At 50.1% G+C, this 26,100-nt stretch overlaps 1 protein-coding gene and 1 pseudogene across 2 annotated transcripts in view; one reads left to right on the top strand and one right to left on the bottom strand.

Moving 5' to 3' along the window:
- ACAD9 (acyl-CoA dehydrogenase family member 9) overlaps positions 1 to 21,822 on the bottom strand; it is a 39,014-nt gene extending 17,192 nt beyond the window's left edge. Inside the window, exons 1-2 of one of the 2 annotated variants that reach the window (XM_068981757.1) lie at positions 21,646 to 21,822; positions 17,315 to 17,408 (exon numbers count right to left, since the gene is read on the bottom strand). In XM_068981757.1, the coding sequence (XP_068837858.1) occupies positions 17,315 to 17,408; positions 21,646 to 21,792 (241 nt within the window). In that variant the 5' untranslated portion in view covers positions 21,793 to 21,822. The remainder of the gene's footprint in view (positions 1 to 17,314; positions 17,409 to 21,645) is intronic. The other variant, XM_068981758.1, reaches the window with a different exon arrangement.
- LOC138087269 (proteasome subunit beta type-7-like) lies at positions 266 to 11,129 on the top strand (annotated as a pseudogene).
- Positions 21,823 to 26,100: the final 4,278 nt, after the last annotated feature.

Genomic DNA, 26,100 nt, shown 5'->3' with positions numbered 1-26,100 from the left:
GATTACACTGAACGTAAATGAATTAAATGCTCTAACCGAAAGACACAGACGGGCTGAACAGATTAACCAACAAGACCCAATATATGCTGTCTACAAGACACTCCCCTCACACCGAGGGACACATATAGACTTTGAAAGGAAGGGGCTGGAAGAAGGTATTCCATGCAAATAGAAATCAAAAGAAAGCTGCAGTAGCAATACTCATACCACATAAAATGGATTTTAAAATAAAGACGTGGCAGGAGGCAAGGAAGGACAGTGCATAATGACCAAGGGCTCAATCCGAGAAGATGTATCAATTGCAAATGTTTATACACCCAACACAAGAGCACCTCGATACAGAAGGCAAACGCTGACAGCCGTCACAGGGCAGATCAGCAGTGGCGCGGTGTTACTGGGGCACTGCAGGTATTTATGAATGCTGTAACACTCACTGGTGGTGAAATCTTCTGTTGCTACTTTGACTAAGTGAATAGCTATTATTTCACGATGAACATGAGCCTGTACCAGACTGGAACTTTCTCCATTAAGAGAACAAAGTTTTCTCAGAATGTAGCTTTTGATAACAGACTGTGAATTTCTTTGGCTTTAAGTGATTTGTATTTACCTTTAAAACCTTTTGTTACTTTGGTAAAATAACCACTATTTCCCAATGATCTGTGACGATTATGGTACACGTAGGTAAAGCTCATTCTGCTTTTTAAAAAAATTAACCCCTTATTGTCAGACTGTTGCTCTCTTGATGTCCTTAAAACACAGTAGTCTACTCCTAAACGAGCTAATTTAAAATGAATAAACAATGACTGTAAATCAAACAGTCAGGGCTATGGGAAATCCAAGACAGCCACTTGGCCTTTGCTGGTTCCCTGACAAACCATTTTTTTTTTTTAATGGGATAAAGCCTTCCTCCGTTGCAGGGATAACGCCTTACAATGAAAAAAGAAAAAGGTTAAAATGTGTCTTCCGCTTGGAGTATACTTTCTACAGCCTCCAGTGCTCAAGGCACTTACCTGGACAAATCGTTCAGGCCTTAACAGAAACCTCACCAATTTCTCAAAACCATCGATGTCACTGTCATCTTCAATCATCAGGCAAGGACAACAGAGCAGGTTAATTACATGGGATGACTGTAGTTCTCATGAATTTTTGTCTGACACACTGTTGCTCTTCAGTCCGACTCTTTGCGACCCCATGAATCGCTGCACGCCAGGCTTTCCCTGTCCATCACCGACTGTCTGAGCTTGCTCAAACTCACGACCACTGAGCTGTCCTCCCGCCTGCAATCTTTCCCAGCATCAGGGTCTGACATACTACTGGCTTCTGATCTTTGTTTTCAGATACAAAGAAGCTCTTCTCTTCAAGCTACTTATGGTTTAAAACAATTTGGTAATTTACACCTGTGAGTAAAAGTAAAACATTTTTCTCTCTTCCTTGTCTCTACAGAAATTAGATACACTTGGGTTCTGAACAGCCTTATAAGGTAAATAAAGGACTGTCTACAGAAATCTCAAAGCACTTCGGAGGCCTCTAGAGAAACTCCCAGACAGCGCCTGGCAGCAGACCTTCGGCGTGGCTCTCCTGGCCCCGAGAGGCCTTTGGGAAATCCAATCTGAAACTTATTCTAAGGAATAAGACAACACAGAAAAGCTGCGTGTTCAACGGGCCGACCTTATTTTCAAAATAAATTAGTCTTGACTGTGTTTAACAAAAACAGGGGTAACTAAACATTATGTTTCACTAGCCAAAGTAGCTATAAAAGGTTTCAAAGGCAGTTCAATGTCTCAAGATGACTGTACCATGCACCCTGCTTTTCCTGGGGTCCACTTTCCACACGCCTTTTCCACTTTCCATATTCATCCCTTTATTTGCCTGCTCTGCAACAGCCACCTTAAGTCAGACCTACTTCCTTTCCCCTTAATAAAATGCCATTCCATTTAAACCTTTTTAAGCTAAAAACACACATTCCTGGCAACCTTTCTACTTTTTTTCACCCTTGGGCCACTTTTCTTTATCCTTCTTGTTAATTCTGTTGCTTTTCAGTTCAGTTCAGTTGCTCAGTCGTGTCCGACTCTTTGCAACCCCATGGACCACGCCACGCCAGGCCTCCCTGTCCATCACCAACTCCCGAAGTTCACTCAAACTCATGTCCATTGAGTCGGTGATGCCATCCAGACATGTCATACTCTGTCGTCCCCTTCTCCTCCTGCCTTCAATCTTTCCCAGCATCGGGGTCTTTTCCAGTGAGTCAGTTCTTTGCATCAGGTGGCCAAAGCATTGGAGTTTTAGCTTCAACATCAGTCCTTCCAAAGAATATTCAGGACTGATCTCCTTTAGAATGGACTGGTTGGATCTCCTTGCAGTCCAAGGGACTCTCAAGAGTCTTCTCCAACACCACAGTTCAAAAGCATCAATTCTTCGGCGCTCAGCTTTCTTTATAGTCCAATTTTCACATCCATACATGACCACGGGAAAAACCATGGCCTTGACTAGATGGACCTTTGTTGGCAAGGTAATGTCTCTGCTTTTTAATATGCTGCCTAGGGTGGTCATAGCTTTTCTTCCGAGGAGCAAGCATCTTTTAATTTCATGGCTGCAGTCACCATCTGCAGTGATTTTAGAGCCTAAGAAAATGAAGTCTGTCACTGTTTCCATTGTTTCCCCATCTATTTGCCATGAAGTGATGGGACCGGACACCATGATACATTCAGTTAACCTTAAAAATGCCTTCCAACAGTAAGAACAAATTACCAGGACAGGTAACGTTCTAGCTCTTGATCTGGATGCATTCATTGCATAAAACCGCTACAACTGAACATTCGTGAGGCCTTAACTTTCCTGAGGCGTTTACTAGACTTGAATCTTTGATTTTCTACCTGCGCCTCCAGGAAGTAAGAGGACACGCGTGAGTGCCCTTACTGTCCTGAAATGTCTGGCGGCACACCAGACTCGAGGCAGTCTCTGCACCCAGCCTGAGTTCCGAACCACCCTCTTTCCCCGGAGTCCACAGGTTCTGAGGACAAGTCAGTCTGTTGACTATGAACACATGGTCAGCAAAGGAAAACTCAACCGTCTCCGCGTTAGGTCTGTGAGCGCAGACTTTTGTGAGTCAAGTTCAAGTGTTCCCAGAAGCTGCCAACAAAGTAAACGTCACCACTATTATAAACCATCAAAACAAGCATAGCCATGCGTATACATTTTTATACCCATGGGTCACTAGTGAGAAATATCGGTTCCCCAAATGGAGTGCAAACCCCTCACTTTTTTACTTTCACAACTTTACTGGTGTCTATAATTGGCACGTAATAAACTGCACAGAGAATAACTTTTTGAGTTCTGAGGTCTGTTTGCCCATGAAACCACCCCCACATGCAACAAAAACCTTTCCATCCCACGTCCTGGTGTCTGTCTGTGATCAGCCCTTCCCTCTGTCTCCATCCCCAGGCAGCCACCCATCTTTCCATCTATGGACTTGTTTGCGCTTTCGCGTTTTACATACGTGGCAGCACACAGCACTTTGTCGGTCTGGCCTCTCTGATCTGGCGTGACTGCCCCACGGCCTGCTGTGTGGGTGGGAGCTTGTCCACCTGAAGGACATCTGGGTGGCTCCCAGTCTGGGGCTCTCAGAAGGAACATGGATTCAGGCTTGGGGCTGTGACGCGTGCTGCACTCGGGAGTGCAGGGCTGCGTGCCAGGGTGTGCTCGACTTTAAGAAAGTGCTCAAAGACAGGCGGCCTTAGAATACAGCGTCCTGAGGACGTGGAGAAGAGCAGGGTCACCAGCAGGAGAGACCGGCCTGCGCGTGCGCACGCCCAGCAGGGCAACACCGCCCCCTGGGGGCGAAAGCTGGTTCTGGCAGAAGGGAAGCAAAAAACAAACGGGCACAAAGGACGGCAACACCTGTAATGCGGACGGACACAGGCACAGCATGGTTGCGGCATTACAGCTTCACAACGGGAGACCTCCCGGGCGGCCCAGTGGTTAAGAACCCGCTGCTAACGCAGGGGCCGCAGGTCCAGTCCCTGGTCTGGAAGATCCCACGCACCTTGGAGTAACTGAGCCCGCGCCTAGAGCCCATGCTCCGCAACAAGAGAAGCCGCCACAATCAGACGCCCGTCACCGCAGCGAAGACCCAGCGCAGCCACAACCAGGTAAATGAAGAAGCAGTTTCTTGCAGTGCCGCAGAGGGATGCGATTAGGCCGGCGGGGAGTGAGGGGGCAGTGATACGAATGAAAATGGTGAGAAGCACTGCCCTCCAGGCTGCTCTGCTCCTTCTAACACTTAGAAGCAAGTCTTGAACGGGTCAAACTGAAATCCACAAGGGCCAACAGCCGACAGAAAAACTACCAGGCACATGAAGCAGCCGGGAGACATGAGAGCAAATGAGGATGAAAAATCAGCGAACTGATCACGACCCAGAAATAACAGGGATGACAGCAGACAAGAGTATCACAGACTCATAACTAAGTTCTAGATTCTCGGAAAAGTAGAAGGAAATATGAGCACAGTCAAGAGAGATATAGAAGGGAAAAAAATTTCAAATCTAACTGCCCAGAGATGAAAGACCGCTTAAGACGAAAAACTCTGGGTTGGATTAACAGTAGATCAAACTAGGGAAAAAAAAATTCGTGAACAGAAAACATAATAATAAAAACTACACAGAATGAAAGAGAAAAAAATAACGGAGCATCAGTGAGCTGTGGGACAGCCTCAGGCAGACCGCTCTCTCTATGTATAATCTCCAAAGGGGAGGAGCGAGTGGGGGGGTGCACTATGGCTGGTGACGGAGAGAGTTTAGGGAAATCTAATGGCCAAAACCAGGCCGAAGTCGATAGACACCAGGAACACGGAGAGCCAAGGAGCTCAAAGAGCCCCGAGAGAAACGTGAGGAAAACTCCTCAGGTTCTCTGCTGCTGCTGCTAAGTCGCTTCAGTCGTGTCCGACTCTGTGCGACCCCACAGACGCCAGCCCACCAGGCTCCCTGGGACTCTCCAGGCAAGAACACTGGAGGGGGTTGCCATTTCCTTCTCCAATGCATGAAAGTGAAAAGTCAAAGTGAAGTCGCTCAGAGGTGTCCGGCTCTTCGCGACCCCACGGACTGCAGCCCACCAGGCTCCTCCGTCCATGGGATTTGCCAGGAACGAGCACTGGAGTGGGGAGCCGTTGCCTTCTCCGACACGGAAAACAGCTGAGCCGTGAAACAGAGCAGCCCACCGACGCAACTTAAGCAAGAGTCACGCAGAGAGGAAGAGCCAATCCGCACAGAGCTCATACACACTGCTTGTTGTTGGAGACCCATTATGGTTCCATTGATACAATGCTTTCGAAATAGCAAAATAGACAAAGGGAGAAAAGACTAGTGGTTTCCACAAGCTGGGGGAGGAGTGGGCAAGAGGTGGCTACGGCTATTAGACTGTATTTGGGCTGCTGTCCATTAGGTCGCACAGAGTCAGACACGACTGAAGCGACTTAGCAGCAGTAGCAGCAGTACTTCCTCATACGCATATACCAAAATTTGTTTATCCATTCACCTATTAACTGACATTTGGTAGGTATCCAAACTTTTGCATTCCAATCCCCTATAATGAGATCAAACTGCCAACATTCATTGGGTCACAGAAAAAGGAAAGGAATTCCAGAAAAACATCTATTTCTGCTTCATTGACTATGCTAAAGCCTTTGACTATGTGGATTACAAACTGCGGAAAATTCCTGAGATGAGAATACCAGACCACCTTCCCTGTCTCCTGAGAAACCTTATACAGGTCAGGAAGTAGAACTGATGGTTTTGAATTGTGGTGCTAGAGACGACTCTTGAGAGTCCCTTGGACTGCAAGGTGATCCAACCAGTCAATCCTAAAGGAAATCAACTCTGAATACTCACTGGAAGGACTGATGCTGAAGCTCAAATACTTTGGCCACTTGATGCAAAGATCCAACTCATTGGAAAAAGATGCTGAAGCTAGGAAAGACTGAGGGCAAGAGGAGAATAGGGAGACAGAGGATGAGATAGTTGGCTGGCATCACCAACTCAATGGACATGAATTTGAGCAAACCCTAGGAGATAGTGAAGGGCAAGGAAGCCTGGCATGCTGTGTCCAAGGGGTCAGAAAGAGTCGGCTATGACTTAGCAACTAAACGACAAGAAGCAGCAACAGTTATTAACAGAATCGGACATGGAACAATGGACCAGTTCAAAACTTGGGAAGGAGTACAAGTCTGTATATTGTCACCCTGCTTATTTAACCTTTATGCAGAGTACATCATACGAAATGCTAGGCTGAATGAATCACAAGCTGGAATCAAGATTGCTGGGAGAGATACCAACAACCTCAGATATGCAGAGGATACCACTCAAATGGTAGAAAATGAAGAACCAAAGAGACTCTTAATGAGGGTGAAAGAGGAGCATAAAAAAGCTGGCTTAAAATTCAACATTCAAAAAACTAACTAAGATCATGACATCAGGTCCCATCACTTCATGGCAAACATTAATAAAAGGAGAAAAAGTGGAAACAGTGACAGATTTTACTTTCTTGGGCTCTAAAATCACTGTGGATGGTGACCACAGCCACAAAATTAAAAGATGGTCCCTCTTGGAAAGGTCATGGTGGAGAGGTCTGACAGAATGTGGTCCACTGGAGAAGGGAATGGCAAACCACTTCAGTGTTCTTGCCTTGAGAACCCCATGAACAGTATGAAAAGGCAAAATGATAGGATACTGAAAGAGGAACTCCCCAGGTCAGTAGGTGCCCAATATGCTACTGGAGATCAGTGGAGAAATAACTCCAGAAAGAATGAAGGGTTGGAACCAAAGCAAAAACAATACCCAGCTGTGGATGTGACCGGTGCAGTACTTGGATGTAATCTCAAAAACGACAGAATGATCTCTGTTCTTCTCCAAGGCAAACCATTCAATATCACAGTAATCCAAGTCTATGCCCCAACCAGTAACGCTGAAGAAGCTGAAGGTGAATGGTTTTATCTAGACCTACAAGACCTTTTAGAACTAACACCCCAAAAAGATGTCCTTTTCATTACAGGGGACTGGAATGCAAACGTAGGAAGTCAAGAAACACCTGGAGTAACAGGCAAATTGGGCCTTGGAATGCGGAACGAAGCAGGGCAAAGGCTAATACAGTTTTGCCAAGAAAATGCACTGGTCATAGCAAACACCCTCTTCCAACAACACAAGAGAAGACTCTACACGTGGACATCACCAGATGGTCAACACCGAAATCAGACTGATTATATTCTTTGCAGCCAAAGATGGAGAAGCTCTATACAGTCAACAAAATCAAGACCGGGAGCTGACTGTGGCTCAGATCATGAACTCCTTATTACCAAATTCAGACTCAAATTGAGGAAAGTAGGGAAAACCGGTAGACCATTCAGGTATGACCTAAATCAAATCCCTTATGATTATACAGTGGAAGTGAGAAATAGATTTAAGGGCCTAGATCTGATAGATAAGAGTGCCTGATGGACTATGGAATGAGGTTCGTGACATTGTACAGGAGACAGGGATCAAGACCATCCCCATGGAAAAGAAATGCAAAAAAGCAAAATGGCTGTCTGGGGAGGCCTTACAAATCGCTGTGAAAAGAAGAGAGGCGAAAAGCAAAGGAGAAAAGGAAAGATGCAAGCATCTGAATGCAGAGTTCCAGAGAATAGCAAGAAGAGATCAGAAAGCCTTCTTCAGCGATCAGTACAAAGAAATAGAGGAAAAGAACAGAATGAAAAAGACTAGAGATCTCTTCAAGAAAATTAGAGATACCAAGGGAACATTTCATGCAAAGATGGGCTCGATAAAGGACAGAAATGCTCTGGACCTAACAGAAGCAGAAGATATTAAGAAGAGGTGGCAAGAATACACAGAAGAACTGTACAAAAAAGATCTTCACGACCAAGATAATCACGATGATGTGATCACTAATCTAGAGCCAGACATCTTGGAATGTGAAGTCAAGTGGGCCTTAGAAAGCATCACTACAAACAAAGCTAGTGGAGGTGATGGAATTCCAGTGGAGCTGTTTCAAATCCTGAAAGATGATGCTGTGAAAGTGCTGCACTCAATATGCCAGCAAGTTTGGAAAACTCAGCAGTGGCCACAGGACTGGAAAAGGTCAGTTTTCATTCCAATTCCAAAGAAAGGCAATGCCAAAGAATGCTCAAACTACCACACAATTGCACTCATCTCGCATGCTAGTAAAGTAATGCTCAAAATTCTCCAAGCCAGGCTTCAGCAATACGTGAACCGTGAACTTCCTGATGTTCAAGCTGGTTTTAGAAAAGGCAGAGGAACCAGAGATCAAATTGCCAACATCCGCTGGATCATGGAAAAAGCAAGAGAGTTCCAGAAAAACATCTATTTCTGCTTTATTGACTATGCCAAAGCCTTTGACTGTGTGGATCACAATAAACTGTGGAAAATTCTGAAAGAGATGGGAATACCAGGCTACCTGACCTGCCTCTTGAGAAATCTGTATGCAGGTCAGGAAACAACAGTTAGAACTGGACATGGAACAACAGACTGGTTCCAAATAGGAAAAGGAGTACATCAAGGCTGGATATTGTCACCCTGCTTATTTAACTTATATGCAGAGTACATCATGAGAAACGCTGGACTGGAAGAAACACAAGCTGGAATCAAGATTGCCGGGAGAAATATCAATAACCTCAGATATGCAGATGACACCACCCTTATGGCAGAAAGTGAAGAGGAACTAAAAAGCCTCTTGATGAAAGTGAAAGAGGAGAGTGAAAAAGTTGGCTTAAAGCTCAACATTCAGAAAACTAAGATCATGGCATCTGGTCCCATCACTTCATGGCAAATAGATGGGGAAACAGTGGAAACAGTGTGAGACTTCATTTTTTTGGGCTCCAAAATCACTGCAGATGGTGACTGCAGCCATGAAATTAAAAGACGCTTACTCCTTGGAAGGAAAGTTATGACCAACCTAGATAGCATATTCAAAAGCAGAGACGTTACTTTGCCAACTAAGGTCTGTCTAGTCAAGGCTATGGTTTTTCCTGTGGTCATGTATGGATGTGAGAGTTGGATTGTGAAGAAGGCTGAGCGCCGAAGAATTGATGCTTTTGAACTGTGGTGTTGGAGAAGACTCTTGAGAGTCCCTTGGACTGCAAGGAGATCCAACCAGTCCATTCTGAAGGAGATCAGCCCTGGGATTTCTTTGGAAGGAATGATGCTAAAGCTGAAACTTCAGTACTTTGGCCACCTCATGCGAAGAGTTGACTCACTGGAAAAGACTCTGATGCTGGGAGGGATTGGGGGCAGGAGGAGAAGGGGATGACCGAGGATGAGATGGCTGGATGGCATCACGGACTCGATGGACGTGAGTCTGAGTGAACTCCGGGAGATGGTGATGGACAGGGAGGCCTGGCGTGCTGCCATTCATGGGGTCGCAAAGAGTCGGACACGACTGAGCGACTGAACTGAACTGAAAGAAGGAAACAGGTATCCAGGCATAGGAAGAGAAACCCAAACAGACCTACAGCAAGACAGAATACAAGCCCAAGTGAAAGATAAGGGGAGGACCCTAAAGGCAGAGAGAGAAAAGCAGCTCTTGACAAGGGAGCCCCACGGGCTGTCAGCCGACTTCTCCACAGAAGCACTGCAGGCAAGAAGGGGGTGGCAAAACAGACTCGAAGCCTCGAAGGGGAAAAACCTGCAGCCCAGAACAGTCCATCCGGCAAGATTCTCATTTGGAATAGGAGGAGTAAAGAATTTCTTAGACAAGCAGAAACCAAAAGAAGACAGCAACACTAAAGCGTCCTGAAAGCGGTATCAAAGGCCTTCTCTAGACGGAGAAGCAGCAGGAAGAAAGAGGAGGAGGTCACAGAGGAAAGAAGCCGCTTAAAGCAGCCAGTGCACGGATGAAACACACCTGTTTGTGAAAGCGACGGTGAACACAAGGGACAGCAGAAGGGAAGACACGCAGATGCAAGCCGGACATCCAAACCCTAACCTGTGAGGAAGCAAAGTAAGGAAATGCACTTTTTTTTAAGAATGTGTTTGAACCTATATGGCTATCAGCCTAAAGCAAGCAGATGAAGGGAGGGGCTCACATAGTAGACAAACGGCAACCACAGAGCAAAAGCCGCAACAGAGTCACGAAAACCGGAAGAAGGAACTAGGGAATCACCACCCCAGGAGAAGAGAGAGAAACAAAGACTCAACCACAAAACGAGGGCTGAAATGGCAGTAAGCACACATGTATCAGCAACTACCTTAATGGACTGGATGCTTCCTTCTCAAGATGCAGAGTGGCAGCCTGCGTGAAAACGAAAGCCTTCAGCCTGCTGCCCACAGGAGAGCCGCCGCAGGGCCAGGCCCACACCCAGACTGGAAGGGAGAGGGTGGGGGGCATGAGCCATCGGTCAGGGCTTTCTCTTTGCTAACTGCCACAGAAAGGCCACCTTGGAAGTCCATTTTGCAAAGATAAAGGACAAGCTTCCAACAGCCCAGAAAACCGGGACCACCACTGCAGGGGAGGTCTATAAGGATGGCATGGTTTCTGGAGGAGATACAAGGGCGCTTAAAGGGATGATTGTTGTTGACAAGAACTGTCAAAAATACACTTCCTATCTCCTAACAGTTACTGCCGTGGTCCTGCGACAGCTGTGGGCACAGACAAGACGACTCAGCTCATTTCCTTCAGCCTGGAGCTCCACTCCCTTCGCACGGGCGCCCTTCCCAGAGCTGTGACGGCCAGTCAGAGGCGGCCACAGGCAGATGCTTTCCGGGCAGCAAGGTTACCCTGGGGCAGCCCCAGCTCTGGGGAAAGGCGAGGTCCTGGACCCCACCTCTACAGCGTCTGTTCTCACGGTCAGCCGTTGAGTTGCCTTATGTCACTGTGGGTTCCGGCTCCTTGAGAGCCATGGCCATGTTTGAAGATAAATTCAGGACAGACATGGAGGAGGTGGAAGCCGAGAGGCTGGTGAGTGAAGCCACAGCAGCTGACGCCCTCAAGACTTGGGGTCTGGAAGTGCCACTGGTCTCGCCGTCACCAGCAAGAGCGAGCTGGATCCTCTGTGCCGCACACGGTGCCCCAAAGGAAGGGGAGAGGCGGGCCAGCGCAGGGGCGAGGGGGGCCGCAGTCCCCAGTGAGCGAGCCGCTGCCCTGGACACGGAGGCGCTGGAGCGAGCAGCCCCAGCGGTGGGCGCCCCCCGGACGGCGCTGGCGGGGGCGGGCCACGGCTCCAGAGGCTGGGGCAGAGGAGGTTCCCCTGGAAGATGCTCGGCCGGTGTCTGCTGAGGAAACCCAACAAAAAACGACAACCCAAAGAAAGAAAATGAGGGATGGAAAGGTATTTCACGTGAATGGAAATGACCAAAACAGGAGCTGCAGTACTCAGACAAAATGGACCGTGAAACACAGAGGATAAAGGGAGTTAAAGGGCGCCATCTAATGATGAAAGATCGATACACTCAGCACCACACAGGCACCTACCAGCAGACAGGCTCCCCGGTGGCGCGAGTGGCAAAGAACCCGCCCGCCGAGGCAGGAGACGCAAGAGGCACGGGCTCAATCCTAGGCCAGGAAGACTCCCTGGAGAAGGAAATGGCAACCCACCCGCTATTCTTGCCTAGAGAATCCCAAGGACACAGCAGCCTGGAAAGCTACAGTCCATGGGGTCGCAGAGTCGGACAGCGCTGAAGCAGCTGAGCACACACGCTTTGGAACACCCAAATACCTACAGCAAACGCTGACAGACACGAAGGGAGAAATCGACGGGAGCACAGTGACAGCAGGAAACGCCAATACCACACTCACACCAAGGCGCAGATCCTCCAGACGGAGAATCAGTGAGGCAGCAGGTCCTGAACGACACGACGGAGGAGTCAGACTTAACCGACATGTTCACGGCACTACATCCAAAACACAGAATTCCAGTACACGTGGAACATTCTCTAGAACTGGCCACATCCTAGGGCACGAAACTAATGTTAAGGACAATTACATGCCCACAAATTCGACAACCTCGAGTTCAAAAGTACAGAGATGATTTCAAGCATCTTTCCTGACCGCAATGGCGCGAAACTAGAAATCGACCAAAGAAAAAGACACGAAAGGAAAACAGTCACATGGAGACTAACACGCTACTGGAAAACAGATGGGCCAGAGGGGAGATCACAAAGGAAATTACAAAGGAGCTGAGACCAACAGCAAGGGAAATAAAACCGTACAAAATCTAAGGGACACAGCAAAACCAGTGCTGAGAGCAAAGTTCCCAGCAATACAGGCCTTCCTCTCAAAACAAGGGAAGTCTCAGGTAAACAACCTCACCAAAAACAATCTAACCTAAAGGAACTAGAAAAAGAAGAACCAGAAAAACCTAAAGTCAGCAGAAGATAGAAAATAATAAAGCCCAGGGAGGAAATAAAGCAGAATCTAAAGAAACAATAGGGGAAAAGTCAATAAAACCAAGAGCTGGCTCTCTGAAAGGGTATACAAAATAGAGAAACCTCTGGTCAGCCTCATCAAGAAGAAAAGAGAGAAAATCCAAATAAACACAGTAAGAAATGAAAAATGGTAAATTTCAACTGACACTGCAGAAATAAGAGGGAAAAGAAAACTCAGAGAATGCTATGGACAATTACATGCCCACAAATTTGACAACCAAGAATGAACAATTTTCTAGGAACATCAAAACAAAATCAAAAAATAAATCACCAAAACTAAATCAAGAAATAGATAATATGAACAGACCAATGACCAGAACTGAAATAAAATCTATAAAAACAAACAAAAACCTCCTGCAAACAAAGGTCCAGGACCAGATGGCTTCACAGGTAAATTCTGCTGGGAAACATGCAAAGAAGAATTTATACCAATTCTTCTCTCTCTTCTAAAGATTGAAGAGGGCACACTCCAAAGACATTCTATGAAGCCACCATTACCCAGATAACAAAACGCCACCAAGAAAAGAAAATTACAGGCCAGTATCTTCAATGAATATAGATGCAAAAACCCACCTAAAGAGACAAAACACCTATACTCAGAAAACTATAAGACACTCAGGAAAGAAATCCAGGATGACACAGACCGATGGAGAGGTGGAACTGGAAGAGTCGATATTACAGAAACGAGGACACTGCCCAAAGTGAACCGGGAAAGTGCAGTCGCTCAGTCGTGTCTGACTCTTTGCGACCCCGTGGACTGTAGCCCACCAGGCTCCTCTGTCCATGGGATTCTGCAGGCAAGAATACTGGAGTGGGTCGCCATTTCCTTCTCCAGAGGATCTTCCCGACCCAGGGATCGAACCCAGGTCTCCCACATTGCAGGCAGACGCTTTAACCTCTGAGCCACCAGGGAAGCTCTCTACTATACTATACTACCCAAAGCAATACTACAAATTTGATGCAATCTCTATCAAACTACCAACGGCATTTTTCACAGAATTAGAACAATAACTTTTGCAATTTGTAAGGAAACGCAAAAGACCCCAAATGGCTAAAGGACTCTTAAGAAAGAAAAATGGAGGTGGAGGAATCAGGCTTCTAGACTTCAGATTATACTACAAAGTTACAGTAATCAAGACAATATGGTACTGGCACAAAAATAAAAATATATATCAATGGAATAGGATAGAAAGTCCAGAGAAAAACACGCACGTATGGTCACCTGATTTATGACAAAGGAGGCAAGAATATATACCGTGGAGGAAAGACGGCCTCTTCAATAAGTAGTGCTGGGAAAACTGGACAGCTACATGTAGAAGAATGAAACCAGGACACTTCCTAAGACCACACACAAAAATAAACTCAAATGGATTGGAAACCTAAATGTAAGACTGGATACTATAAAATTCTTTTAGGAAAACACAGGACAAACACTCTTTGATATAAATCACAGCAAGATTTTTTCTGACCTACTCCCTGGAGTAATAAAAACAAAAATAAAGAAATGGGATCTAGTTAAACTTGAAAGTGTCTGCAGAGCAACGGAAACCATAAAGAAGACGAAAAGACAATCCTTAGAATGGAAGAAAATATTTGCAAATAAAGCAACTGACGGATTACTCTCCAAAATATACAAGCCGTTCACACAGCTCAGTATCAAAAAATCAAACAGCCCAATAAAACAATGAGCGGAAACCTAAGTAGACATTTCTCTAAAGAAGACGTACAGAGAGCCAAGAAACACACGAAAAGATGCTCAACATCAGTAATTATTAGAGAGATGCAAAGCTACAGAAACTGAGAGAATGCAAGACCGCAATGAGGTGCCCCTTCACGTCAGTCAGAATGGCCACCATCAAAACTCTACCAAAAGATAAAAGCTGGAGAGGATGCGGAGACAAAGGAACCCGCTCACAGTGCTGGTAGGAATGCAGATAGACACAGCCACTCTGGACAGCACGGCGGGCCCTTAGGAGACGAAACGGTACCACCACATGGTCAGCAACCCCACTCGCGGGCGTAGACCGCGAGAAGGTCTTAGTTCAGAAAGACACACGCACCCCAGGGCTCACTGCAGCACCGTTTACAACAGCCCGGACACGGATGCAGCCTGGGTGCCCATCAGTGGGTTAACGGAGCAAGACGTGCTACGTGTACACAACGGAATGTCACTCAGCCGCAAAAAGCGACGGAACTGGGACACGTGCGGAGATGAGGAGGGATCCGGAGGCTGTGATACGGCTGAAGTGAGTCGGGAAGAGGAAAACACACACCGTGTATTCCTGCATAGATCAACACGCAGAGTCTAGACAAACCACAGGCGAACCGTTTGCAGGGCAGAGTCAGGGATGAAGTCGTGGAGAATGGGTGTGCGGACAAAGAGGGGACAGGACAGCGCGCAAACTGGGGCTTAGGACTGACACGCACACCGCGCGGAAAACCGGCGCAGGAGGCTCAGCTGCGCTCCGCGCTGACCTGCAGGGCGGCCGGGCGGGGGCCAAACGCACACCTGCGGCTGGTCCACCGCGTGGCGCAGCCCAGACTAACGCCGCGCTGTAAAGAGGTTACACTCCTGCTTAAAAAAAACGTGGCAAACCCAAACCACTTATTCTGTTATCGTAGAAATATTATGAAAACTGCGACTGTAGTAACAGAATATGTATCTTGGGTATTAGAAAGCATATGAAACAAAAGAGAGAAAATGTGGACGGTTGTAAACTCGGCAAGCGGTACGTTCCTTAGGGCTTCCCTGTGGCTCAGCTGGTCAAGAATCCGCCTGCAACACGGGAGACCTGGGATCGATCCCTGGGTCGGGAAGACCCCCTGGAGAAGGGAAAGGCTGCCCACTCCGCTGTTCAGGCCGGGAGGATCCCGAGGACTGCACAGTCCGTGCGGCTGCAGAGAGTCAGGCACGGCTGAGCGAGTTTCACTTTCAGGCTCTGTCCTTCCGCTTTAAACCGCCGCCATAGCTTCCTCTGCTGCTGGAAAGTCGAGAGGAACTCTTTCCGGCTTCTCGCATAGCTCAGTCGGTAAACGCAACGCAGAAGACGCAGGTTTGATTCCTGGGGCGGGAAGATCCCCTGGAGAAGGAAAAGGCACCCCACTCCAGGGTTCTTGCCTGGAGAATCCCACTGACAGAAGAGCCTGGCGGGCTGCGGGCTGCGGGCTGCGGGGTCGCTAAGAGCCGGACACGACTGAGCGACTTCACTTTCACTTTTCACTCTCATGCATTGGAGAAGGAAATGGCAACCCACTCCAGTGCTCTCGCCTGGAGAATCCCAGGGACGGGGGCGCCTGGTGGGCTGCCGTCTGTGGGGTCGCACAGAGTCGGACACGACTAAAGCGACTTAGCAGCAGCAGAACCTGTCTCTGAAAGGGAAACAATCTCGGGCACAGAGAACAGAGGCGTGGTTGCCGAGGGGGAGGGGCTGGGGGAGGAGAGGGTGGGAGGCTGGGGTTAGTCGGTGTGAGCTGGAAATACAGGGTGGATAACCACAAGGTCCTCATGTGTGACAGAGGGAGGCAGCCGATACCCCGCGGTAAATCATAATGGAGAGAGGATTCCGGGGACGTCCATGTGTGTATAGCCGAGTCACTTTGCTGCAGAGCAGAGACCGGCACAACACTGTGAGTGAACTATATTTCAATTAAAAGAGAGAGAGACGCCTCACTGACAGAGCAGGCCGACCCACAGACACAGCAGACAATCCCGTGGTTACCAGAGCAGGGAGGAGGGAGAAGAGAGAAATTAGGAGGCTGAGCTCAACACATACGTACTATATACAAAATAACCAACAACCTACCATTCGGCCTGCCGGACTATACTCAGTATTTTGTAACAAGTTACGAGGGAGAAGGATCTTCAAAAGTAGATTATGTCGCAGTCAATCTGTCCTCGCTCAAGCACCTGGGGGCTCCCAAAGGCAGAGGACGCTGCCCCCGCCGAGGGCTGGGAGCCCTGCGGTCCACACGGGCGCCTCCAATCTGAGGTCTGCCCCGCCCCGAGCCTCCCTGCTGCCTAACAAGCTAAGTTACAGAAACCGCGAGTAAGCCTTCAGAGACACTGGCAGCGGTCTGGCACTGCCACACAGCCCAGCGCGTGACTGATGGGCTGGGATTTCACACGTTCTGCTTTGCTTTTTTGTTTCACTTTTCTAGTTGCTCATTTTTATTGTATCTCACAGTCAGTCTGCAACAGTTTGGAAATGACAAAGCGGTCCTTCACCACAGACTTCCCCGGTGACTCAGATGGTAAAGCATCTGCCTGCAATGCGGGAGACCTGGCTTCCATCCCTGGGGCGGGAAGATCTCCTGGAGAAGGAAATGGCACCCCACTCCAGTACTCTTGCCTGGAAAATCCCATGGCCAGAGGAGCCTGGTAGGCTACAGTCCATGGGGTCACACGACTGAGTGACCTCACTTCCTTTCCTTTCACTTTCACCACAGATACATTCAGAAGCAATGAACAGATAGCTTAGGATTAAAGAGCAGTTGGAATGATGTTTTAAGCAAAGTATGCCAACAGCACTGTTTTCCTGATTAATGCACACGGCTTCTACTACTAAATATAAAACATTCTCAGGGCTTCCCTGGTGTTCTGGCGGGTGAGAATCTGCCCTGCGATGCAGGGGACACTAGTTCGATCCCTGGCCTGGGACCGTCACAGCCACTGAGCCTGTGCTCCACAACGCAGAGCGGCCGCTGCAGTGAGAAGCCTGCGCGCTGCAGTCAGGGAGGCGTCCCCGGGCTCCGAAACTGCAGGAAAGCCTGCCTGCAGCAACGAAGAGCCAGCGCGCCAGAAGCACAGAGAGAAATGTGTTTACAAACGTAGAGATCGAAGCAGGGCCCTGAAAATGGAAAGCTGTGAAGATAAAGAGAGCCCTACGTACCTTCTTCGGTGAAGAATTTTTCTACAGGTCCCACAAACTGATTAATCTCATTAAGTTCATCTCGGCTGACCTCTGGAAACGGGAAAGCTTCTTTCTGAAAACAAGGAACACACGGTAAAAATGGAACTGTGGGCGACCTCCCACAGCGGCCATGTCAGTCAGCAGGGAAGGGAAAGGACGCGCCAGCGTCCCCATCGGCGGGCCGAGCCTTCCGTGCCGAGGGAACTGGACAGCAAACCCCAGCAGGAGCTCCAGACACAAGAACTGTGTCAGACTCCGCCACCTCGGCCCAGCCTCCTTCCTGACCCAGATTGCCCCCGACTCTGATCAGCTTTCCTTACTAAGAAGTGACGAGGACTGTCCTATGGAGCAGGGAGCCTGGGCTAACGTTTCCAGCCCCAGCGCAGTCCCTGCTGTGCAGCGTACCAGCCGGGCGACCCCTTCACCCGTCCCCAGGGCCATTTTCTCACCCGGAAAACGCGGGTGGTCTCTGTGAGGACCGTGGGAAGTCATGAACGAGACGTCACCTTAGTTATTCCTAAGCTTAAAAATGCTGCCGCTGACAAGAACGTACTGTGGTCGCAAGGGCTGACTTCTTGGCGGGCTGCCACTCGGCTGCTTGCTCCAGGACCCGCCCCTCCTGTCCAATGACCCCTGACCCCTGCTGCCTGGGCTGAGCATGCCAGGAGGCAGGGCCACCAGAGGCAGCCCCGCTGAGGAGCCACATCAGCCTGAACGCAGCCCTGACTCTGACGCTTTGGGGCTCGGCATCAGTCTCTCCCGTTACAGGTGGCACCTCAGGAGGCAGGTGTGGGGCTCAAACGAGATGGTGTGTCCTAAGCGTGCAGTGACAGGCCAGGGAGCAGCCAGGGCTTCTGCCCGAGCCTGGATTCCCCACGAGGCCTTCGCTCTGGGTCGCCTAAAATCATCCCACTGAGACCTCAGCCCCTCTGGCTTTTGGGCGCCGCCCTCCCCTTCAGCTGCCAGCACGACCTGACTTTCTGGATTTGACCAGCGCCTGCTGAAGAGTGACGTCCCAGCCCCGAAGCCGCCCCAGGAGCCCGGCCTCTCCTCACAGCACCTCTCACCAGGTGGCTGGAGAAAATTCTTGCGAGGAGTCCTGTCTCCTCTCTCCAGCCCACAGGCTCTCAAGTCCGTTTTCTCCTCTGGGGCCCCCAGTGGAAGGGTGGATTCCATGCCAAAACTGAGAGCTGACTTAAAAGGAATCCCTGCCTCCAGGCCACCTTCGACCCTGCCCCTCAGGGGGTCTGGAAGGAAATCAGGCTGAGTGGTCATCACTCCACAGCCACTTAGAACAAAGCCGGCTCTTTAGCTGAATACAGAAGCTGAGTCCACTGCACTGGCCTGCACAGCCTCACGGGCTCACCTGGGCCGGCTACAGTGGCTGCATTAGAGGAAGAAGATTCTGGAATCAGTCAGCAGCCAAGTGAGAAAAGAAAACAGAGTGGGACCAGTTTAGGGACCAGCCTAAACTCCAAACAAAAGAGAATCTGCCAAGAGAGGCCTCGAGAGTATGTGAGGATGAAGCTCTGACGGCAACATTCAGAGTCTGAATGGGGTGCTTTGTGGATGCTGAGTTCAATGTCACTTGCAATTTTCAAATTTTTGAAACCAATGGAACTGGTTTTTCCAATTATTCTACATATATAGAAACCACATATGTAACACAGATGAAAGCCAAGCTGCTCCTGGCCGAGGCTGTGAATGGGGAGAAGAGTCACCCAGATCCCTCCACGGGTTCCCACAGGAGACCCGCGGGCGTTCTCCGAACACTCTGAGGGCAGGGGGACAACGGCGTGATCATGAAGGTCTCCTTCCAGTTTGAGATTCCAAGCATCTCTGCTGCCATGTTGCTGCTCAAACCCCAACAATGCTGAGAGAGACCCTGTCGGCCTGAACCAGGGCAGTACCAGGCAAGTGCTTAACAGCCGCCAGATTCTAAATGGAACCTGAAGGTAGAGAAGCTAGATCTGCTGTCAGATTAGATGCGGATTATGAGAACAAGAGGCACCCCCAGGTATCTGACCCTGAAAAGGAGCAGGACCTCATGGCCTTGCCCTGCCATATCCTCAGCCTACCTTTTGTCTGCGGAAACACTGAAGCCAAAGAGTAAGTTTAATCAGAGAAGTGAGAAAATGCAGAAAGAAGGGCCTCCAGTCAAAGGAGACCAAATAATAATAAAGCAGCCACTAAGCATATTCAAGGACCTTCAGTTCCTTCTCAACGGCTACAGATAATATTCTGAGCCATATCCTGTGAGCTGTCTTATAGATACTGAAGCCTCCACCTGGAGGAAGAAGTTAACTTCATGATGACTAGACTATAGCCGCGACACAGGCTGCTATAATTTCGAGAACTGGCCTCATGGAAGTGGGAACTGACCCTGGAACTGAAGACGGACTGTGCTTAATCAAGATGATGCCGGTCAGTTCACTGTGACCGGTTCCAAGATGCCTGTCAGCTGCCTGTGCTGTTTCTGTGCGTAACCCCCTCCCTCCGTCTATAAAAGCCCTCGCCTGCAGGTGGGGCGCGGGAAGAGAGTCAGCCTTTGGACAGGGCCCCCCACCTCCAACCCTGGCTGTCAGCATCCACAATAAAGCACTTTCCTTTCCATCCATCTGGCCTCTTTACTGACTTCTGAGAGGTGAGCAGCCGGACCTCACTTTCGGTTACAACCTGAACAAGTGGAACGGTACAGTCACCACCATCTCCAATAAGATGACCAGAGGGAAGAGCAGGATCGGGTGGAGAGACCAGGAACTCAGTGTTGGATGGGCTAGACAGGCGATGCCAGTAACACCCAAGTGCAGCTTTTGACTGGGAAGGTAGATACACAGAGAGACGGGCTCAAGTCTCACCTGGAGAAATAAACGTGCACCTTCAGGATACGGATGGCATGACACTACATTAGATCATCAGAGGAACGATTAGAGATGAGAAGACCATACACAGGCTGAGCCTAGACAATTCCCACTCCAGCTGAGCTGGTCAGAAACGCTGGCCAATGTTTAGCTGTCAAAGAGCCAAGAGGGGATCAACGCCCTTGAGCAGCTGAGAAGGCCTGGGGGTCTAGCTGGCCTTTGCTAAGAGCGGACAGTTCTGCCACCGTGATGCAGAGAATAGAGACCACACGTGGGACGGAGGTAAGTGTAGAGGCGGGACTTCTTACCTAAATGGGCGCATTTTCGCGATAAACAAGAAGCAAGGCCAGCAGGTGAGAGTGAAGGGGGAGATGGTGCTGAAGGTTTGGAGAAAGGGAGCATACAACACGTGTGTTCTTTCTTCCCCGCGCTGCTGGGACGCTCGAGTTCCCAGGACAGCGCCACACAGCCCCAGGTTCAGGGGAAACGGCTTCCCTAACTTGTAACGACCTAGCTTTGCACTTTTTAGCAGGGCAAACCATTCCAGTCTGGGTGTCTGCACCTGTAATGCCTGACAACCTTAAAGAACGCTCTAGAGAAACCAAGGAATAACTCCTGAAGTAGAACAGAATCAGCCAACATCGCAGCCGAGCTCAAAGCACTTTACACACATTTTTCTTTGGTTTTCTGGCTACCTGTAGGAGGGGACAAAGATGGCTTTTACTATTTCCTGTATGAGGGCAGGGAGCAACTTCACAGGGCTGCTCAGCCCAAGCTCACACCACTAGCAGCCAGCACTGACTCCTCAATCTGCGGTCTCTTACATCTGCCCCACGTGCGGCAGATTAATAAAGCATTTCCACGCATATACAATCTCACTGGGGCTTCCCGACACACACTCTCTCTCTCTCTCTCTCTCTCTCTCTCTCTCTCTCTCTCTCTCGGTGTGCGAGACACACCACACCGCGAGCTCCGCTTTAAGGCTGAAAGACCTGGGGCTCAAAGTCACAGAGCCGAGGTCGAGTCCAGGTGCGTGCTCAGCAACCAAGCGGCCACCCGATCCTGCGACCTGTGGAAGGGCCGGGCGGGCACGCCAAGCGTCTGGGGGGCGCGCGGGCGCGCGCACACGCACACACACACACACACACACACACACACACACACACACCACACCACACACAACCCATGATGCCAGCAGGATTGAGCACAGCACTCCCCCAACACACACACACACACACACACACACACACACACACACACACACACACACACACACACACTCGGGGCCGGGGGTCTCCCGAAGCAGGAGCACGCGGCTCCTCAGAGCCGGGGGCCGGCACGCCCGCCCTCGGGTGCGTTTCTGAGGCAGCCTGTGGCGGCTCCGGAGCGGGCTCCACTCGCCCCTCCGCGAAAAGGGCAGAAGGCAGGGAGCCCGCGGCGCCGCCTCACCTTCTGGATCTTGCCCAGGAAGAGCTCCTTGGCGAAAGCTCGGCTCGGCGGACTGGTGAGCAGCGGGCGCCGGCTCACGGTGAAGGCCGCTGGGGCGCGGCAGAAGCGCGCCGCCACCGAGCCCCAGAAGAGCCCACAGCCGCTCATGCTGCCCGCGGAGCCGCTCTCGCCGCTGCTGCCGCCTCCCCGGCGCCTCAATCACGGCCCGCAGACGCGCCGCCGATGACGCCATCCGCCCGCGCCGCCCCACCCCCGCCTCGGCCGCCAATGCGCCTGCGCGGCCTCGGGCTCGGCCCCGGGCGGCTCGCGGATTGGGCGGCGGCGGCGGGGGGGGCGGGGCACCGCAGTCAGACACCCGCGGCCTCTGCCAAACGCGGTCAGCCAGCAGCAGGGGCTGCAGCGACCTAGCGAGACTGCAGAGTGGGGGACGGGGGCTTCTCTGGTGGTCTCGTGGTGATTTCCCGCGACGCAGAGGACGTGGGTTAATAGATCGCTGGTTCGGGGAAGACCCCCGCCCCTCCCCCACATGCCTAGGGGCCACTAAGGCACAACTGCTGAGCCGCCGCTACCTTCGCCTCTGCGCCCGGCACCCAGTGCTCCACCGCGAGGGAAGCCACCGCGCGAGAAGGCCCCGCACGCAGGGAAGAGGAGCCCCCGCTCTCCCCAGCTAGAGAAGGTTCCCAGGAAACAACAGGGGCTCAGCACAGCCAAAAAACAAATACCATGAAAACAAGTATGAAACAATGTTTTAAATAGAAATAAATTTAAAACCATTTTAAAAGCGGAGATGGGGGAAATTCACGATATTGGTTATCTCTGAAGGGCGTGCGCATACGGGTTACAGTCCTTGTTTTAAGTCAGTGGCCTATTCACGAAGATTTCTTTGGTTTTGCTTCATAGCTTACGTGTATGTCACACATTTGGGAGACGGAGGAAAAGGAAAAGGGGTGTTGCACCAGAAAGAAGCTTGGACAAGACCCTGTAGTTACTACGTCCCTGGAAAACGCCAGCCTGAAGGTGGCGAGGGACAGGACAGGGAGGAGGGGCGGCCCCCTACACCCAGCCAGGCCCTAAAGGCCTTCCTCATATTGGAAATGCTTTCTGCCTCCATCAGATCAGAACCCAAAGAATAAGGAGCAGCGCTTTCATCTGAACGTGCTGTGCCCGGCCCAGTAAAAGATGGACTTGTTTGGGTAAACTCTTGATGATGAAGCCACACTCCTTCTCGGGAGGGACTCGAACTCACTGTCATTTAAATTGAAACCACACAAGAGGTGTCAGGAATTACTGAAGCTCGGGTTCACAGAAAGAAGTCTGGTCACAGAAAGAAATCAACGCAAGGCAGTGATAGGCAAAGAGTGAGTCTGTTAGCAAAGGACACGTGTGAGAGATGCAAGCAGACTGGCAAGGGATCACAGCCCCCAGAAACAGGAGGGCTACATCTTATCATCTAAGAAACGGTGGGGAGGGAAGACAACCTTCCTCCTCATTCTTGGGCAGCCACCAAGGCTTTTAGCATCCTTACTTCCTCCTTAGAGGCTGCGTGGTGTAGCTGGGACTGTCCTGGCACTATTTCTATCATGTCTATATTAGCAAAAGTGTGGTAACATAGTCTAAAATGTGGCAATTCATCTCAGGTCTCAGCGGAATGTCCCCTTTCTTCTAGTTTCTTTCCCCTTTCACCTGTATTTCTGTCTCAGCTGAACGCAAAAATGCTACTCTTAAAGGAACATTAACTCTAACTCTTCATGGAACAAGATTCAGATCCCGTATCTTCGTGTTTTAACTCTCAGGGTGTGTGGCACTTGGATGCACCGGGTCTTCCTCCAAAGTAGTGTAGATTCTTGTTAGGTTACTGGATTCTCTTCTTGAGTGGTTATTAGCTTGTAACAGTCTCCCGCACTCCCTTAAAATTCTCTGTCTTTAATCCTCTAGTGAGATTTCTAAACTGACTATCCTGCGCTATCCTTATCAGTGACACACCATCAGGGGGAAAAAAAGAGTTCAGAAACATTCTTGGTTGCAAAATACCTGTCCTTGCAGGCAACTTGTGCAGTGTGTCATCAGTTTTTGTCTTTAACTTGTGAAGCCTTGTCACTTGGTTTCTTCATAGCGGTCAAAATTTGCCAGTGTCAGCGTTCAGCTTCTCAAGAAGGCACTTGGCAATGACGGCCTGTGAACCACCTCTGCAGGTGACATAAGCCAACAACAAAAAAGGGACACTGCTGGCTTTTAACTTTGAGCTGGTGAACATTGGGGCCAAAAAAAAAAAAAAAAGGCAGTCTAATCAATCAAGTTATCCAGCAATTTAGCCAGATCCTCCCTGAATTAACCAAGTGAGAAATTCAGTTTCCAAAATAAAAATTAGAAACACATTAAGGCATAATTTCTACGTACTCTAACAACATGTGTGGTGGGACATGTTCTGGAGCACTCCTACTTTTGACAGTGTTTAAATTCAGTTTCCCCATCTGTAAAAATGAATGTCATGTCACTGGCCTCACAGGATTGTCGTGAGGATTAGCTAAATCCATATGATAGCATCTACCACAGTAAATGATCATTGTTTCTCTTGTAATAATATAAAAATTACGAACTGGGCACACACTCAGGCATTCCATCTTCTACCTGAGTGTTAGCCTTTGAGAAATCGCATGTCGTTGGTGAAGAGTTCGCGCTAGACGTAGACTTTCCCCGGTTCGTATTTAAAGCTCTCACCGTGGACGTGTGATCCTGTCGTGACGGGTTCCCGTGCGCGGCATGTCAGCGACAACCTGGAGCGGCCACGGAGTTGGTCGTAGCACACCGGGATGCTTGGCTCCGGACCTCTGCACATCGTCTGAGTAGGAAACTATTCTCTCCCTCCTCGGCACGAAAGCCACACAATGGGAAGGTCGTGGAGAAATTTACTAACACAGAACAGGAGAGAAAGAGGTGGCCTTGTCTCCTGTCCCAAGGCCGCGAGGGCGATAGTCAGTCATGGGAAAAAGAGAGTCTAGCGAAGGTTCCTGCCCTCAGCGTCCTAATGATGGGCTCACAGGTGAGTCGTGCACAGGTACCACCAGTGCCATCTCCTGCTGAGAGAGAAGCTGGCTGACGTCAAAAGTCTGCACGGAGAGAGGTGTCCTTCAGAGGGTACTTTGTCTCACAGATTATGTCGTCCCTGGTACTTCCTTCCCTTTCAGTTGTGTATCTGTCCCCTTTATCATGGGAACATGGAAGCCACTGGCTTGTTGAAAGCCACAAAGGTGACGAGGTGCTGTGGGTTCAATTCTGTCCCCACCACCCCACAAGATTCATTCCTTGAAATCCTAACCCCAGTACCTGACAACGTGACCTTCCCTGAAAAGAGGGTTGCCTAGGGCATTCCGCTGTAGCTGTGTAACGAGCTAACTTAGGAAGAGGTCATAGTCGGCTGGGGTGGATCCCCACTCCAACATGACCGGTGCCCTTGTAAGCAGGAGAAACGTGGACACAGACATGTACCCGGGGGATGTTGTGTGTGGAGGTGAGATCGGAACTCAAGATAATGCTTCTGCAAGCCAAGGAAGGCTGAGGGCCAGCCAACCCCAGAAGCTGGGAGGCAAGGCCTGGATCGGCATCTCAGCCCTCATGAGGAACCAATCCTGCCCACACCGTGACCGTGGACTTTTACCCCCGCAAGTATGAGCCGACTGATCATCTAAGCTCCTTGGTCTGTGGTTCTTTGTTAGAGCGGCCTGGCAGACTCAGACAGGAGGACGTGTAGCTCTGGGCACACAGAACTGAGTAGGGCCCCAAAGTGACGCCAGGGCCAACACACCCCGCGCTCCGGCTGTGGTCTGGAGCCCATATGACTCCCCCCCGGTTTTAAGAGACCGGAATCGAATGAGCCGCCATCCTCTGCTGCCTCCTCTCCCACCGGCTGGAAGCAGAGGACTCTGCCCCTGGTTGGCAGGACAAGGCAGGAGGAGCCTAGCTCTTCCGATATTGGTCTTTTCCTCCAAAAGAGGAAGGCCAGCCACAGAGGGGGCTGTGGGGCTGCAGCCCATGAGTTGCAAAAGTCGGCACAACCAAGCACCCACACACTCGCAGATAAGCACCTCTTGCCCTGTCCTCTCTCACTCCTGTTTCTGGCTGATCCGAAATCGGACGAAATCATTCTGATGGAGGTTGGAAGCCCCGTCACGCCTTGCTCTCCCTCTCCACCTCTGCCAGCTCCGGGCGGGGACACAGCCTGAGGCCCAGGTTGCACTGAGGGCCAAGCACGGCCCTTGGTTCAGGCGCCCAGTTCTCAGGCGTTCTGCTCCGCCCTTCCTACGCGTGGTCGTCAGCCTGAGCATTTCGGACTGACTCATCTAGGCCCTTCTGCCCGGTGGTGCGTCTTCACCAATCCCCATCTTCCCTTCCTCCTCCGCCAGGCAAGTCACGACCTATTCCAGAATCTCAGTTCCAACACTAGAAAATGATAAAATC

Source organism: Capricornis sumatraensis, chromosome 10 (assembly GCF_032405125.1).
Source record: "Capricornis sumatraensis isolate serow.1 chromosome 10, serow.2, whole genome shotgun sequence".
NCBI lineage: Eukaryota > Metazoa > Chordata > Mammalia > Artiodactyla > Bovidae > Capricornis > Capricornis sumatraensis.
Note: the sequence above shows the minus strand (reverse complement) of the source record. Positions and strands in the feature narration are given on the sequence as shown.